The following is an 18246-nucleotide window of genomic DNA, read 5'->3' as shown; positions in this document are numbered from 1 at the left end:
TATGCTTTGCATTATATGCAGTGTTAGGACATGTAACTAAGTATGCATTACTCTGGATTCATCAGATATGGTCAGGAAAGTAAGTCTTAAAGTGAAGTTTTGTACCAGTGGCCATTGGATTTGTAAACTGCACATAGAGTAATTCTCATAAAATTCTGCATACATTTGAGCAGTTGGTCCCAATCTCATGAGTTGTCTTGTGTCCTTCACAGTTTTTGTTTTAAGCTCCACTTATTCATTCAAACTCTTTGGTTGAGTTTTCTGTTCAAGGCTGTATTGGAGCACTTAATGTTGTTAATATGTGGCAGCTCCTTTACTTTAGGCTCACTGTTGACACTGCTTTCATCCATTTTCAGGTTCAGCCCTTTTCCTCTCCCCTCCCCTTTTTGGCTTCCTGATCCCTGTTTCCGGTTGGCTGCTGTTCCCCAGGAGGTGTAGCTAAGCATGGCCTAAGAGAGCTGAGACAAGGATACACCAAAACAAAACGAGCTCAGGGGGCCCATTCACCTGCACAGGTAACCTTACGCACAAACACACGTCTAGAAGCACGATTTGTGACAAAGTACACAAAAATAAGAAATATATATACAAAGTGTTCAAATTTTCAGCACATTTGATCTGATATGAAAAGGCCTCTTGCTCCAGGTATTGTTTAGTTTGCCAGACGGCAGGGGGGGATAAAAATTTAGTTGGCAAACACACATTCCTTTTAAAACCGTGAGCTCAGTCAACACCTTATCCAGTGGAAACCTGTTTACACAGCACATTGTACGCTGTATTTTTATCTGCCATCAGTGTCCCGCAGACTGTTTTCTGTACAGTCAGTGAGACTGTAAATGTTTTAATTGTCTGGCCTGCAGGATCCTACTTTCACCTTTTTACGTCCGGCAAGGATTTAATAAAATCATAGGCGTTTATTTATTTATTTACTTGTCTGTCTGTGAACAGGATTACATCAAATCTACTGCACAGATTATGACAAAATTTTCAACACAGATGGGTATTAGATCAAGGAAGACTCCATTAAATTTTGGAGCTGATCCAGATTCTCGATCTTCCGATCCGGTTTCTCGAAGTTTCACTTTATATAGGCTTTGAAGGTTTACTGTTAGCAGGATTACCTCAAAACTGCTTCAGATTCTCATCAAATTTGCACCACAGATACATATTAGGCCATGGAAGATTCCATTCAATTTTAGATGTGATCCAGATTCTGGATCAAGTTTCTCTTTATAGGCTTCTAAGGATTATGTCAAAAGTACTTCATGGATTCTCACCAAATTTGCACCACAGATCCATATTAGGACATGAAAGACTCCACTGAATTTTGGACGTGATCCGGATTGGCGGGCGTCAGAAATCTCAGATTACTCTTGTTGTAAACATAAGCTTGTTGTATATTTTGATTTTATCACTAAAGGTCAATTCTTTTTTTTTTCTTTTTTTTTTTTAAATGTCTTTCACACTTTTTTCCCCACTGATCTGTAGAAAAATGGTGTGAATAAAGTTTAATATGGACATGTAATGAAAAAATATCTCCCAGGATAGTCACAGTGCTGTTCATGTAACTACTCTGTCCAGAACAATAAAATGGGTGTTTTTAACTGGTTTGAGGTTCTGCAATTTATAATCCAGTCCGATTTACATAATGAAAATTCACACATTTCATTATTACCAATAATAAATATAATAACCAGGAACAACTCCTGGATTCGTGGAATAACTTTCCAGGAATCAAGCACGAAACAATTTTTTTTTTTTTTCCAATTTCAAAATAAACTAATAACAATAAAAGTAATAATAAAAGAATAAATGTCAATAATTAAAAAAACCCACTGCAACAATACACCTAATCCCAAATTAAAGAGCAGATAATACAGAACAAAAAGTGTGACTTATACTCTGGTGTGGTTTACATGTGTTTTTTTTTGTTTGTTTTTTTTTCCCACTTCAGGAGGCATTTTTTTAACAGGTGCATCTTATACTCCAGTATATCTTAAACTCTACAGTAATACAGTAAATACGCTGTGGTATCATTGTTCATTGTGGCTGTACTCCTTTCGGTGGCAGCACTTCCCACAGCTCCCATCGGATCTCCTGCCCAGGATTTGTTTTCTTATTTAGAATTGTTTAATATTTTGAATTTAAGCAGTAGCACCTTGAAAATACAGAGTACTGGGTGAAACAGCAAGGTTAAATATAATACTCATCCCAGAGATTTGTGAAGGCAGTGTGACGTCAATACAATGTACATTGGTTGGTCAAACAAAAATAGTAAAGGGATTCAGATGGACCAGTGAATTTTGTCCATTATAATTGAAACCAGTTATATGTATAAAACGCACAAAAACCACTATATGTATAAAACAGACAAAATCAGGTAGATGTACGTAACGGGTTCATTACAGCCAGGAGGTACGGAATGACCTATGGGGAATCCCCAGCTCCAATTAGGCTTGTGTATTTCCTTGATTAAAAGCCTGACCTTGAATCGGGACCTGCTTCATTTAATGACTGGGTCAAAACTTTGTCTAAAACAATAAATGCCTGCCTTAAATAAGTGCCAGGCATTATTTGCATTAAAAATATTACATTTGGTTGTCAGTCTTTTTTTTTTTTCTCTCTCTCTAAGTTTGCTGTCAGAGTGGTACCTTAAAATCCTAAAGCCAGATTTGTGCTTCTCCAGCTCTGTAACTCTGTGGCCATGCAGTGAGGTCGCTTTTAAAGTTCTCTGTCGCTCTTAAAGCAGTTTGGCGCAGGAACAGTGGGTTTTTTTCTGGATTAATTTGTCCCTCAATGAGCTCTGATTCTTTATGCAATCATCAACCTTCAGACCACTAATATGGCACGTGTAATATTCCTCTATGAATTGTGGGTCATTTGTGCATCTTTTGCTGACTCCGTATTGTAATTTTGGTCATATTTGCGGACTTTTCTGACAAACATATTTGATCCATGATCGAAATGTAATCTGCATATGCACTGCAAAAACTTTCACAATATGACGAGAGAGGAAGGAGTGAAAGTGGAAAAATGGCAATTCATCGCCTTTTGAGGTGTCTGTCATTTAGCAGGCGTGCAGTTCGCAGCCCCGCAGAGGGCTCTAATCTAAAGCAGTTTGGTTCATCACACCCAGGGATGTGTATGAAACTTAACACCATATTACACTGGAAATAGCATTTTGTTAAGAATCACCGGCCTAGAATTACACCCTGCCTCGCTTAGGTCCTGTGTCTGAGCACTGTTTGAAAAAATAAATACCCGGTCTTTTAATCAAGGAAGTACGACCCCACTTTCTTCGAATCAGTGACTGTCGGTGCTGAACTTAATTTCATACCTCTGTTGCTGGGCACATCCAGATGGCTCTGTCCAGTACATGTGAGGGGTATTTAATGCAAATGCATTGCAAATGGGTGGGACGTTTTGGCCGATGTGAGTGAAAATTTGTTATACAAGGGTAGGCTGAAAAGTTCTAAGGCTGACTATGATGCAGTTGTCGAATTGAACAAATTCAGGGTTATTTTTCTACATAGTCTTCCTGTAACGCCACACACTTCTTCCAGGGGTGCTTGAGGGCTTCGATTCCCTTGGCATAGAAGCTTTCATCTTGAGAGTCAAAATAGTCCTCAACGGCAGCCATCACCTCATCATTGCTCCGATAGTGCTTCCCAGCCAAGTTGTTTTTTGTTTTTTGTTTTTTTTTCAGGTTTGGGAACAGATGAAAGTCCGAGGGTGCCAAGTCAGGGGAGTATGGTGGGTGATCTACCAGTTTGATTCCACACTCGTGGATAGTGGCCATGGCCACTGTTGACTTGTGAGCTGGGGCATTGTCTTAATGGAACAGCACCCTTTGTACAAAATCCATTATGGTGGGTGTTTATTACCTGGCAAACCATACAAAAGCATTGGGACTTTTGCTTTTGTCCGGTGAGTGCAAATATCCCATTTACACGTTGACTATTTAGGCGAGTTTTACTGTAATCCAAGATAGCAGAACACACTTTGAGACAGCTGTATAAGCAGTCTCGGCAGGAGTATGCACAGTGTAGCTAAATGCCCTGATAGCGCTACCAGTCAAAGGTCAGTCAGGAATAAAACGGTGCCAGTGTAACGTGTATACATATTGACAGTGTTTTACAGGCTTCAGATCTGTGGCAAAAATCATTGTTAAAATATCAGAGATTGGGTGTCTGTGTCTACTCTTAGCATATTTAGTGTGGACTTGTTGTAGAATTACTGAAAGTGGCGTATGTTAGTGCACACTGTTTCTGGGAAAAACAGAGGCCTACGTTTGTGTTTGTAATGAGGATCGAAACCACTGTTAAATCATTGTTTTTTGAAGAATTTCATTAATTATTCCATGAAATTAACTGGTAATATGTTACAGAAAGCTTATTAAACTGTTTTGTTGAATTTGCTGTTGTTAAGTAAGTCCCTTTGGCTCTGCATGTTGGTTTGGCAGTAGTTTTATGCTGGATGCCCTTCCTTATGAAACTCCCCATTACATGGAGGGCGTGGGATTTGAACCAGGAATCTTCCGCACTGAGACCTTCTCAGAATGCAAAAGATGGAGAACCGCACTCTACTTTATCTGGGTCAGGCTCAAAAAAACGTCTCAGTGGACCCTCGTAAGTATAAATCTGTTTGCCCCCCCCCCCCCCCCGCATTGTATATACATTACCATGAAATAAACACTTTTAAATCACTGAATAATACCGCTGAGGTAATTTACAAGACAGCTTAGAGAGACGTTAGCATTAAGACATTACCTTAAACTTCGAGTTGCTAACCATAGATGGATGGCTGATGTCGAACCATAGTGCCCTCTAAAATCATGCTATTATATGATTAACCTTAGTGGTATCAAAATGTGGACTAAAGTAGTTTAATAACAAATTCTTGTGAACAGTGTATAGACCTTCTTCATGAAACTTAGTCATTTCAGGCTGCATACCATCTTGCGTTGTTTTGAAATAAATTCCTTTGAAAGTTCATAGTTTCCCCTTTTGTGGACTCTGCCACATTTGCTTTTTTTTATATTTCACCTTGAACCAGACTTCTACCTTCTACCCTTTTTTCCCCTAATAAACCAAGAAATTCATGTATGCTAAAACTTGACTGCTTTAAATAGAATTGTCACTTTTTTGTGTTTGTTTGTTGGTTATAATCAGTACCGTTAAATAAATATACTCTGGATGAATGTATCAGAAAAGGTGCATCCAAATAACATCATCAGTGGTTGGCACAGCTAACCAAAAAGTTAGCTTCGATAACCATTAATCCGATAACTGAAAAGTTATCTTTTTTGACGCCAAACCAATAAACTGGTGAAAAATTTATCTTTATTGCAGATAACTGATAACTTTTAGTATTGATTCGGACGCGGCCACATCAGCTTACACTGTCGGATTCTGATAAACCAGTTTCACTTTCACTTTTCGCTGCTGGGTAAATTCAAGGATCACAAACGCACAAGAAAGCATGAAAAATGAATAAATAAAAAATCAAACACCGTCATCATCTTTCAAAAGCAGTAAAATACAGTATTAGAAGTACAAACTAAAAAGCTGCTGCTTTTTTCACACACTTTGAACCCTGCAGCTTAAGCAACCGAAATACGTCCATTAATGCATTGATTGGCAGAGTAAGACACGTAGTAAATATAAATTCTTACCTGTTAGGTTCAGTGGGATTCATCTGAAAAAAAAATCCACATAAAGTGTACTTTAAAAAAAAACAAAAAAAAAAATCCAAAGCAGTATCTAAATGGTGAAGAAAAGTCCCTCTGTACACAGTTGTGCCATGAGAGCGCCTCTCCCCCACCGAGTCTTGGTGATTAAATTATACTGTCAGCCACAAAGAAATAAAATGTTAAAATTGTTTTGTTTTTGTGTCAAGAAGACGATAACACTCACTGTAACGTCCAAAGTGAGCCTGAACTGCTCTACCCACAATGCTCCCTGCGTTGACAGGTCAATCACGTTTTGCGCTTAATGATATCATCAGCAAGTGACAGGCAGCCAGTCTGCCACAAACACACAACAGACAGACTAAAATGTTTGATTTTAGGGTTTCCAAATGTTTTTGACCGTTATACTTTGCTCACTTTACCAGCAAGAAATGTTATCGGACTAAAAGTATCACTTTTCTGAAAAGCTAATCCGCTAGCAAAAATGTTAGCTATAATAATTATCTGTTATCAGACGAGTTGAACTGTGCCCACCACTGAACAACATACAAGACAGAGGTATGTCATATATTAGCATTTCCATTCAGAGTGCTGAAGATGTGCACCAGGAAGTGTTTGTGTTTTGCTTACAGAACACAGATGGAGCAGCCAGGGATTGAACCACAGACAGATATTTTTCATAGCTTCCTCAGTACTGTGCTCCTCCACTTTGACAAAACTGTTATAGTTTTGAATTCTTTTGTTTTGATGAGATTTTTCCCTCCCTGATTCTGTGCCACTAGTAAGTCCCTTCGGCTGCTCCCTTGTTTGCACTTGGGGTCGCCACAGCAAATCCAAGGTGGATCTGCATGTTGAATTGGCACAAGTTTTACGCCGGATGCCCTTCCTGACGCAACTCCACATTACATGTGCCACTGATTTCCCATAAATCTTACTGTTTGTATGTGACACAATGAACAAGGAGGAGTAATTATCTGAGAAAAGAGGACGGGGATGATAAAAGGCTGAAAGCTATTGGTAATAAAACACTGATATGCCTTCAGGAGTATATATCATCACCCCGTGTTTAAGACTTCACCTTGTTTCCACATAAATAACAGCAAAACCTGTTAGAGGGTACAGATGGAACAAAGAGCAGCAGGTTTTTGGAGAGACTGAGTGGGAAAAGAGCAAACTGCAGCACTGCTGAATTGTTGGAGAGTAAACAGATATAAGGAGTGCTGGGATGGTGGCCAAGGCCTTAATCGCTTGGTTTGAGTGTGCAGGGTTCCTAGTTCAAACCTCACCCCTGCCCATTTCACCATGTAATGAGTTGCATCAGGAAGGGCATCCAGCGTAAAACCTGTGCCAAAACAACAAGCAGATCTACCTAGGAGTTACTGTGGTTACCCTGGGGGGGGGGGGGGGGCAAATAAGGAAGCAGCCAGAGGGACCTATTTACAGATTACATTTAGAAAAACCCAACGGTCACCATTTAAATGGTCAGCGCTCGGTCACCTTTAATTCTGCCTGCAGGTTTATGCATGAAAATTCAGTAAGGTATGTCTTCTATAATACATTCTAATTCTAAGGTAGAACTCTACTAGTGCATCGTAAGGTATATCTAGATATCTTAAAAAATGAATAGTAGAGTAGAGCCACTTAGGTGCCTGGTCTTGAGAACCAGGGATGGTAGGTTTAATGTAGAAGTACAAGAATGTGAAAAGTGCTCATTAAAGTTGGCCAGCAACCGCATTCAAACCCTACAATTAACATTCATAAAATCCATTTCTGACTGTTGTGAATCCATTCATAATCATCCAGAGTCCACATCACGATTCATTCAGGAATCAGTTTCCCCTCCCCTAACTCGGATATGAGGCATGTAAGCAGCTAGTATGACAGAGGTTATCCATACATCAGTTAATCATTGTGTTGTCTTTTAGTGTTCTGTAATGGATATGTATTTTTGTATCTGCTTGTGTGTGAATACCCTGCCACTCGCCCAATGACTGCTGGTTCAACTCCAGCTCCCTGTGACACATAACTGTAATAAAACAGATCGATTTTTTTATTATTCTGACATATCGTTTCATGGGGGTGGGAAGGGGTTGTAGCATTCTTGGGTACTGCTTGAAATAAATTTCACTGCAATATGTATTTGTTTGCAAGCGTAATATCAGTGTTTCCTACATTAAAAACTGAATTTCCTTATTTGAGTTGTGGGGCTTAGTGTGTATTGCAAATGTTTTTGAAAATCCTCACATTGATCGAAACCAACAAAATATCTTTTTTTTTTTTCTTTTTTTTTTTTTTTTGCTTAAAGACGGTTTGTGACCCAAATATCAATTAAAGGGATACACCACTTAAACATTAATTCCTACTTTGGTGTAATCACCTCTAAATGCATGATCTGTTTCATTTCAAAGTCAAATTCTTCAATGCATGTCAAATTTATAAAATTATTTCAGCTGAGAGCAGAAAACATATTAAGAGGTCAAGGTCGGACGGTCGCCCCACATCATGTTTTCACACATCAGATGGCAGAAAATGGCCAATAACCAACATGTTTAAAGAAATAAGAGTGGGCACATGTATAAGGAAGGTATTAGACATACATGTTGTATTTTTATTCACTTTGTTTATTATTAGGTGAAACGTTCCATCAGACAGAAAAATCGAGCGTCACGTCTTTGACGCATTATCATTATTATTATTTTTTTTTTTAAATCTCCCTCTCACCACATCAATCTGTGTGATTTTCTTTCCCTTGCCAAGCACCACTATGTCTGGTTGGTTGCCCAGCAGCTGCTTGTCTGTCTGGAATTTGAAGTCCCACAGGACCTGAGCACTGTTGTTCTCAACCACCTTTCCTGATGTCTTCCATCAGGACTTGGGGACTTCTAATCCATATGCAGCACGGATGTTCCTGTACACGATTTCCGACACTTTGTTGTGCCTCTCGGTGTACGCTGTCCTAGTTGGCATCTTGCATCCTGCTACTATGTGTTGAATTGTCTCTGGGGCACTTTTGCCCAGCCTGCAACTTGGGTCCTGTCAGGTGTGGCAGACTCCTGCCTCTGTGGATCTGGTGCTTAGAGCTTGTTCTTGTGCTGCTATGATCAGAGCCCCTGTGGTCATGATGAAGTGGTACAGAGGAGGATTTTCTTTCACCAAAACATTAAGTCTAGGCTTGCATCTCAGATGTACCTTCTGGCAAATTGTAGTTGAACTTTCAGGTCTTCTTTTTAATAAAATCCTCCCCTGTACCACTTCATCATGAAGCTGTATAACTGGGGATGCAAAGCATGCACTATGCACAATTTCTCCTATCACAGCCACAGACACCTGTAGCCTTTTCTGGGTTGTCTGGCTGTCTTGGTGGCTTTCCTCACTCTTTTCCTTCTTGCACAGTCACTCAGTTTTGAGAACCGTCTACTCCACACAGACTTACCACAGAGTGTCATACTGTTTGTATTTCTTCACAGCTGATGTAAATAACGTTCAAGACATATTCAGTGACTTGGAAATGATCATGTATCCATCCCCTGACTTATCTGAAGAAAACTGGCAATAGAATTGATTATTTACAGTAGGGATGTGAAACATACAACTCCCGATTCAATTCGATTCCGATTCCTGGGGTGACGATTTGATTCAGAATCGCTTTTCGATTGAAAGAGCTCTGAGAAATAGTTATATTACTTAAAAAATGTTTATGTTTAAGAAAATGCAGCTTTACAAGGTTAATCAAGTGATTCTAGATGTGAATTTACTTATCTGCTTTGCTCGTTCGGAGTTGGCTGGCAGTTTAGCGAAGCGCTCCCCTCTTTTAGCTCCGGGTGATGGCGTAGCATGTGGGCTTGCAGATTTGAAGTATTTCCGAAGTACTTGACTTTCATTTTGCACACTGCATAACTCATGTCAAGCTCCTTCTTACGCAGCAAATAATAAAATCCAAAATGCGCCCAAACATTTGCCTTCAGCAAAGACGGTGCTGGCTGAATTAGCTCTTCGTCCGCCATGCTAAGCTACAGCCACTGAACTCTGCAGCTCACGAGTGTTTGAAGCACGCCGGAATCGTAATAAATAAGAATCGCGATTCGGACGTGAATCGATCCCCCCCCCCCCCGGACACCCCTAATTTACAGGTGTTATATCAAGGGGGCTGGTTACTTATGCAACCCATCATCTTGGCTTTTATATTTTAATTAATTTATATCAAGTTGTAGAGATTTACTTTCAGTTTGAGTCTGAGGAAGATAATTCTAGAAATTTTTATATTGCAAAGCCTGATTTACTTTTTGTATTTGAAATGCCATAAACAAATTAAAATGCGTGAAATACCAAGGGGCCGAATACTTTTGCAAGTCACTGCAGATTTATAGATATACTCGCCTTAAGAACTTGTGAAGTAGTAGTTGACATAGTATTTGTTTTTAAATTATTGGCTTCTGATACTTGAGAAATGTTTCCTGTCAGCTTGTGGTGTTGTACGCCACATTTTGCTCAGTACCCTGACGTTGACTTGTTCACACACTGTGCTCTTTGACAGATTAGCATGTGATAAATGAGGCGTGCCTCATTTATCTGGGCTACAGGTGTAAACAACTCAGAACTTCATGTGACTGTCACACCGGTTTGGTAGTTGAAATGTCTTCATTTTCTAGTACTCAGGACTTAAAAAGAGAAGTGGAAGAACTGCTCTCAGCATCACACCACTCACAGCTGACTAGAGACTTTCTGCTGCCCTGCCTTAGATCTAAAACATTTGGTTGGAGATGTCTCTCTTTTAGATGTATTCTTCAGTAGAGGTGTAATTCACCCTAAACAGCCTCCCTGATAGATGGGATCCTTTTAAAAGTAGAACATAATTTTTGTTTTAAAAAAAAAAATCATTGAAACTGTTAGTTTGGGTTAGATACTATGATGAAATTCTTATTTAGCAATGATACGTACATACTGACATCTGCTGTACGAATTGTAAATTAGGTTTAAGAGCAGATAAATGGTGGATGAATAGGTGATATAACTGATTGATGGCTTTACAAAAAGTTTTGTGGAACTTTATTTTTTTTAAGTCTGTTTATACAGTATACTGGCAGAAATACCCATTGGTTTGCACACATTGTGCAAAATGGAAATGCCATGAGCATCATGTGATATAATTTTGGATGCTCATGGTATTTTCATTTTTAGCAGCGATATGTAGCTTCATGATGTTGGGTCTTTAATCCATGATTACTGAGGGAATGAGCAGGTCATAATTTTTAATGCCCAAACCAAAGCAAAACAGTTTTGAAAATATGATGTAATAAACACCTGAACCAAGGTTAGCCTGTTAGCTCAGCTTGTTGGTAAGATGCTCATGGTGGTAGCATTTGTTGCAGCCATTGGTATCTTGAAGATGTCAGCTAGAGTTAATCCATGATTACTGAGGAAATAAGCAGGTCATAAATTTTAATGGCCACACAAAAGCAAAACGGTTACAAGAACTATTGGTCAGCCCCCAACATAAAATGGGATTTAATAAACACCCAAACCCAGGTTAGGCTGTTAGCTCAGCTTGTCGTTGTCCAAGTTTCATTTGTCCTGGCCAGGTCATACGGTCTCACCCAGACACTTAATATTTAATATATGGGCTGCAGACAGACGCATACACACACAGAAGGACAGACAAGACGCTTTATTTATTTGTTTTTGTAATTATTTAAAGAGTACTTATTATTAATTATTTATTGAGAGTACAGATTGTGCTCACTGGAAATCAGTTATGCAGTAAATGTTGTTGTACATTCCCACACTGGTCTTATTCCGGTCTGTTTGGTTGCTTGTGCAGTGGAACTGCTCCTGTTACTTAAGCCTCAATGTTACAAAATTTAAGTCTGCAAATTCTGAATTCTGGTCTATTTGATATGACTGGTTTTCCAAAGTCGCCTAATTTTTGTGTTTTAGCACCATACAAATGCAGTGAGTGAAGGTTTCCTGATATTTCTTAATCTGCAGGATATCTTAAAGTTGAAAACTGAGTTGAATTAAATTTTGTGACTGGTCGGTCTTGGAGTCGAGGAAGAGGTGACTGGTTTGAGGTGGATGCAGATGAGGAGCCTCAGGTTTGAGAGCATGCACTGGTGTTGCATGTACTGGCACCAACCACGTTACTGAACTGAATTAGGGCCTGATTGGCAAACCACCAGCCCATCAGTAACTGCACTGGCATTTGAGCACAGTTACTGACAAAGGACAGGTGGGCCATGGCACGCTCAACATGCCATTTGCAGCAGGTGATGAATGCCTTTCTCTACTCGCATGTGTTTGTATTTACAACCGTTGACCTTTACTCAGGTAGTAGAGGTTTGTTGGTATATTAGCAGTATTATTAAACGACCTGCAGTAGTGGCCTTGAAAATGGAAGAAACTGACAAAATAATGAGACTTATAACCTCAACCTCAGCTGCTCCAAATTTCCATCATAATTATAAGATTATTCTCTGCAACAGTCCCAGCCGTGTCGAACAGCTGTTCATTCACAGGGTTTATGCCAAGGCTTTGGGAATGGTCTCAAACCATTGTGAAAGTACCAGTCTTCTCCTGGAATAAAAGTAAACAAATTTTTTGGAACATATGTTCTTAATTATATTTTCATGCAAATCTGTTTGGAAGCTCTCACATAAAACCAGCAAACATAATTTGAGGGGAAAATTGTGATCTTATTTACAAAGATAAGTAGATGGTACTTTAATTTGAGCCGGTGTTTCGCCGTCGAGTCTGATCTGCTTTATTTGCTTGTATACTGTTTGCAGGCAGTGGGCGGGGCCGGACTCTGTCATGGCACTGCTGCGGAGGAAGCTAAAGATTGTGGTGTCAGTAATGATGATCAATCTCTTCATCTTCATCCTCATCTCCCGGAACAGTAGCGGGAACAAGAACGGCCACGACAAAGTCCTCATCCCCACTAAAGCCTTCTGGTCCAAGCTGGTCCCCAACCCATCTTACTGGAACCGCCAGCAGCAGATTTTGGACTTCCTGCATAATCCTATCCTGACGAACGACAGCAGCACAGATGTGCCCGGCTGGCTTAACGTCACAAGTGTGATGTCCGACCCCTGCCAGCCCGACTTTAAGGTTGCCACGCAGTTGAAAGACTACAACTCCCTACCAGAGCGCTTTAAGGACTTCTTACTTTACATGCACTGCCGGTCCTACCCTCTCATGCTAGATCAGCCTGATATCTGCAAGGAGCCGCCGTTTCTACTGTTGGCCGTCAAATCTTTGGCGCCGCACTTTGACAGGCGCCAGGCCATCCGTCAGTCCTGGGGACGGGCGGGCGTCGTAGCCAATCAGACTGTGGTTACCATCTTCCTGCTGGGCAACGCCACAGCAGTGGACCACCACCCAGATCTGTCCGAAATGCTGCAGTACGAGAGCAGCCGGCACAGGGACATCATTCAGTGGGGTTACCGGGACTCCTTCTTCAACCTGACTGTCAAAGAAGTGCTGTTCCTGGAGTGGATACAGGCCCGCTGCCCCGGCGCCCACTTCATCTTCAAAGGCGACGATGATGTGTTTGTTAACACCTTTCACATTTTGGATTTCCTCAAAGACCTCTCAGGGCGCAAAGCTACGGATCTGTTTGTAGGTGATGTTATCACCAATGCTGGGCCGCACCGAGACAAGAAGGTTAAATATTTCATCCCAGAGAGCATGTACGTTGGATCGTACCCTCCATACGCAGGGGGTGGCGGGTACCTCTACTCTGGTGACCTAGCTGCTCGTCTGCGTAATGTGTCGTGGCACGTGGCCCTCTATCCCATCGACGACGTCTACACGGGCATGTGTCTGAGGAAGCTTGGCCTTTCCCCGAGAAACACAAGGCTTCAGGACGTTCGACATCGAGGAGAAGTACAAGTCAAACCCCTGTGCCTACAAGAGCCTAATGCTCGTTCACCCGAGGACCCCACAGGAAATGATCCAGATCTGGAGCTGGCTCAGTAACCCGAACCTCAACTGTCAGTGACCTGACTGAAACTGTGACAGGTCGCCTTGGGGGGGTTACCGTACAGCTTGCTACTCCTGAGAGGTCCAAGCCACAAATGTTTGGTTTCTGGCAGGTTCAGGACTTAAACTTTGGCGGCTGTTCAGGGTTGCATGTAACTGGTACTCATGGTGCTTGTGCGTGCTAAAAATAAATGATATGTAGCAGAAAACACAAGGGAAGCGCTTCATAGGAAAAGTGTTTCTCTGCTGTGCATCAATGATGTTTAGCACACACAAGCACAACGAGTACCATTTATGTGCACCCCTTCTGGTAACGGCTACGTGGAGTAGCTTGCCCGCTACGCAGTGCAGTTGATGTTACACCCCCCCCCATAGTCTTGACTTTCTTGAAACACTTGATTGTCATTGCAGGAAGTACACAACCAATCACGGTGCACTTCTTCACAAAGTATTTAATGAGACTGCCCCATGGAAGGAGTTTCACCCATCGTGAGCGTGTCGACGTGCACATATTTATATCACAACTATTTAAAAAGGCCTTTAGCTTCCTAAAGCGTGAACACTGTGCGTCAGCTCTGTAACGGAGCTTCTTATTGCTGTATTATGCCTGGGGCCGAGGCATGAGGGCGTGTCCACCTCGGACTCAGATTGGAGACGTGAATACTTGATGTAAATATTTGAGATGTCACTTTTCACTCTCTCGCCAGCTGCAGTTCGTTCCTGCAGTCTGTAATGGCGCTCCCTGGTGGACACTTCCTCACAAATCATTGCTGATGGCTGAATCTGTGCTCGTGACTCGCTCTGTCTCAAAGCCCCCCCTCGCCCCCTTTTTGGATTCTGCTGTTTTGTCAGTGTGTGAGCTGCAGAATTCCTTTGTAAAATATTTATTCTGTTTTTTTGTTGTTGTTTTTTGGGTGGAGCGAGCTCGCGCTTTGTTTTCAGGAAACTGTGCTCAGCGGGTCTGAGCTTGGCTCGACACGGAAATCCAAATGCTGTTTTTTTGCTTCGGTTTCACTTTATTCAAAAAGAATGTGCTCACAAAGTGCTTTTTTCACGCAGGATCATTTCAAGCTGCCACTTTGTAGAGTTTTTGCTTCACGGCCATCTTCAGCTGTTGTACGGGTGTTAAATATTTGCTGCTGGATTGTTCTGGGGTGGGATGATAATGAAAGGAATGACACCCCCCCCCTTCCCAGAAGGACCTGCCTCAGTAAAACGGCCACCTGAGTACAAAAAAAAAAATTATCTGGAATCCTGCATGCATTTCTAGGCTCAACATTCCAGTTAGTCTGTCGGTTGTGTCCAACACCCGTTATTAAAACCTTAATTATTGTGTACTATAAAACACAACCACGGATCCAAACCAAACTGTATGACTAATGAATGTCCACGCTGCGCTTTCCAGTATGCTTGCGACTGCCGTTTTTTTTTTTTTTTTTTAAAGTTCCATTTAAAAATACTCATTGTTTACCTCATGAGTAACTAGCTGTTGTAGTGGTGTTAAAATATCATACTTAGCGTCACAAGTTCCAAATGTTTACAGAAGCAAGTTAATAACTATATAATCACATACTTAAAAAAAAAAAAGAAAAAAATTACTATGCAAAACTGAGCTTTGCTGCAATGACAAAAAGCTTAATTGCAAAATGATACACCTCAATTTATAGGAAGATATTGTTCTGTTCTAGGAAAATTACTTGCATCTGATTTCTTTTAAAATCATATTTAGCTTTTTTTTTTTTTGTGGCACATCACTTTAAAATCGATGTATTTTATTGGAAGATTGTGTTAGCACAAACACTGTTTCCTTATAAAAGAAGCTGTCCTTACTTGTGTTTTTGTTTATTTTTCCAAAGACATATAAATGCGTTTTTTTTTGTTTTTTTTTTTTCCCCCCCCCACCACCCCTCCAATCTACCTTTGTTGGGGAGGCGGCTATTTTTCAAAAACGTCTGAATAGAATCACTCTGCTCTGTAATTTCAGACGGCATATCCAAAATTCAGCATTCAGGCTGGAGGTTTTTGCTTGACAAAAACTAATTCTAAGGAAAAAAAATATTGTGACCAAAATTTAATATGGGTAAAAACATTAACATGCAGATTCAAAAACAAATTCATATTATAGTAAGCTGTTAATTCATTTCCTGTACCCAGTTACTCTGATCAAGGGTCATGGGGGTTGCAAGAGATGAGGTACACCCAGGACAGGACACCAGTCTGTCACAGGGCTAAAATAAAATGATTAAAGAAATTAAGTCTAGTCATCCGATGGGGGGTTTCTCCTTGCTGCTTACCGTGTTGAAAACATGGCTGTGTATCTATAAACGTTTTACCGTTTGATCAGCCAAAGTCTTTCTTAAAATGTGCCAATGAAACATGGTTTAGATGCATTTCAGGAAGTACGAAAATTTAAACTTAGCAATTCTTCAAGACTGAAACACTTTCTATCAAAAGTTTCGTCACTGTAGTACATGCACAGACCCGCGGCCGCAGCTATTAGCTCATATCATCAATGTTAATTGACAAAGCAATTGTGGCAGATTGACGCCATCCTTCACCCAGTTTAAAACCATGAGGGTGAAGTGTGGTGTCACGGTGGGTCGTCCCTACATGCGTGTATTCTTGGCAGCTAGCTTAGCTGACTGTAGCTTGTAGTTTGAGTTTCTGACTGTGACGGGGGCGGGTGTCGCGTTGGATTCAAACTCAAAGCGCGCCAAAAATCCCAAAAATGGACTGAGATATTTTGTTTGGTCACTGCACACGAATGAATTAATTAATTAATGAATTTATTTGGCACACAAACTCAACAGTAACAAAAAACTGATACACAAGACAATTCCACAGTGACGTGTGACCAAAAGGGGGAAAAAAATTCTCGAATCAAAAAGAAGTCTAGCCCCTCTGCTTCACCTCGCATTAGTTTTGTGCCATAAAGTCTTTAAATTCATAATTTTGTATTTGTGGGTGGGGGGTAGGGGGGTCGGCACCACTGTCTGAAGGTTAGATTGCTCTAAAAGTGAGTTGTAACACAGACTTATGTGCCTGTGATAAACTGTGCACTACACAAACAGGAGTTAAATCCACACACGTTTGGAAAATGTCAAATGCCCCCTCCCCCAACACACTCACTATGTATCATTACTAATTTAATTCTGACATGTTTGATTGGACCCCGGAACTTGTTTGCTGCACTCGGCCTGACAGCAAACGTCTGTTAGAGCTCCCCCTGCTGGTCAGGGTCATAACACATAGGCTGCCGGACTGTGCACTGCTCAGACACTCAGTGTGGATTGAGCTTACATTTTAAATATTTTTAATCACAGTGTATGACTCGTCAGATAATAAAAGTCCTGACCTGAAACTTTTTTTTCTTGTTTTCCGATTTGTCATAACTTTTCTTCTATCTGTTAGTACATATTAGTTGTTGGTGGACAGGCTGCTTCCCCAACCGACACACACACACACACCAAAGTATGATTTCTCACAATCACTTCAGGGTTGTTGGAGTTTAATTTAATGTTTGTTTGTTTTGTATTATTTCCACCTACGATACACTGCTGTAGAAACTCATTCCTGTCCAAAGACAAAAGCTTGCAAAGGGTCACATGGTGCTAACTTAAAGGACAAACTCACTTTTTTTAACATCCTTGTAGAGATTAAAGCCTGTGAGTGCTCCACGGCCTTTAATCTGACACTTGCTTTATTTGAGAGAAGCCTCGTTGCCCCACAAGAAAGCGCACGTGTGTCAAACAAAGCTCCGATATGCGAGCTGTGAATGTGCTAAAGTTTCCCCAACTTTAAAGTTGCACAATGTCGTTATTCATGTTTGTGCATTTTATGAATACTTAAAAATTATATTGCTGGTGATGTTATCCAGTGGAACAACTGACTGGCACTAACTTTTGAAATCAGAATTCAAAGTACACTGAGCTGACCGTATCTGTTCAGATGTCACTAATTTATTAGTGATTTAAAAGTAGATTTTTTCACCTTGTTTTGAGTGTACAGTGGATTTTTACAGTAGTGTTCAGAATAATAGTAGTGCTATGTGACTAAAAGATTAATCCAGGTTTTGAGTACATTTGTTATTGTTACATGGGAAACAAGGTACCAGTAGATTCTCACAAATCCAACAAGACCAAGCATTCATGATATGCACACTCTTAAGGCTATGAAATTGGGCTATTAGTAAAAAAAAAAAAAAAAAAAAAAAGTAGAAAAAAGTAGTTTAGTGATTCACAGGATTGCTAAAAAAAAAGCAGTTTGAACATAATAGTTTTGAGTTTGTAGCATCAACAGCAGATGCAACTATTATTATGAACACCCCCTTTTCTTTTTTTTTTACTAATAGCCCAATTTCATAGCCTTAAGAGTGTGCATATCATGAATGCTTGGTCTTGTTGGATTTTTGAGAATCTACTGAATCTACTGGTACCTTGTTTCCCATGTAACAATAAGAAATATACTCAAAACCTGGATTAATCTTTTTAGTCACATAGCACTATTATTCTGAACACTACTGTAAGTACTGGAGACTGTTATCCTGGTTTCTCTCAAGGATTAACATCCTGAACCACGCC

The 18246-nt window shown here is 40.4% G+C and overlaps 1 protein-coding gene across 1 annotated transcript in view; it reads left to right on the top strand.

Moving 5' to 3' along the window:
- The window catches only part of b3gnt2b (UDP-GlcNAc:betaGal beta-1,3-N-acetylglucosaminyltransferase 2b), a 46327-nt gene extending 30947 nt beyond the window's left edge, over positions 1 to 15380 (top strand). The window contains 3 exon segments of the mRNA XM_034184711.1: positions 357 to 515; positions 12472 to 13524; positions 13526 to 15380. Of these exon segments, the coding sequence (XP_034040602.1) occupies positions 12497 to 13524; positions 13526 to 13685 (1188 nt within the window). The 5' untranslated portion in view covers positions 357 to 515; positions 12472 to 12496 and the 3' untranslated portion in view covers positions 13686 to 15380.
- Positions 15381 to 18246: the final 2866 nt, after the last annotated feature.

The sequence above is a fragment of the Thalassophryne amazonica genome, chromosome 13, assembly GCF_902500255.1.
Source record: "Thalassophryne amazonica chromosome 13, fThaAma1.1, whole genome shotgun sequence".
Lineage (NCBI taxonomy): Eukaryota > Metazoa > Chordata > Actinopteri > Batrachoidiformes > Batrachoididae > Thalassophryne > Thalassophryne amazonica.
This window is presented reverse-complemented; position numbering and strand designations above follow the sequence as displayed.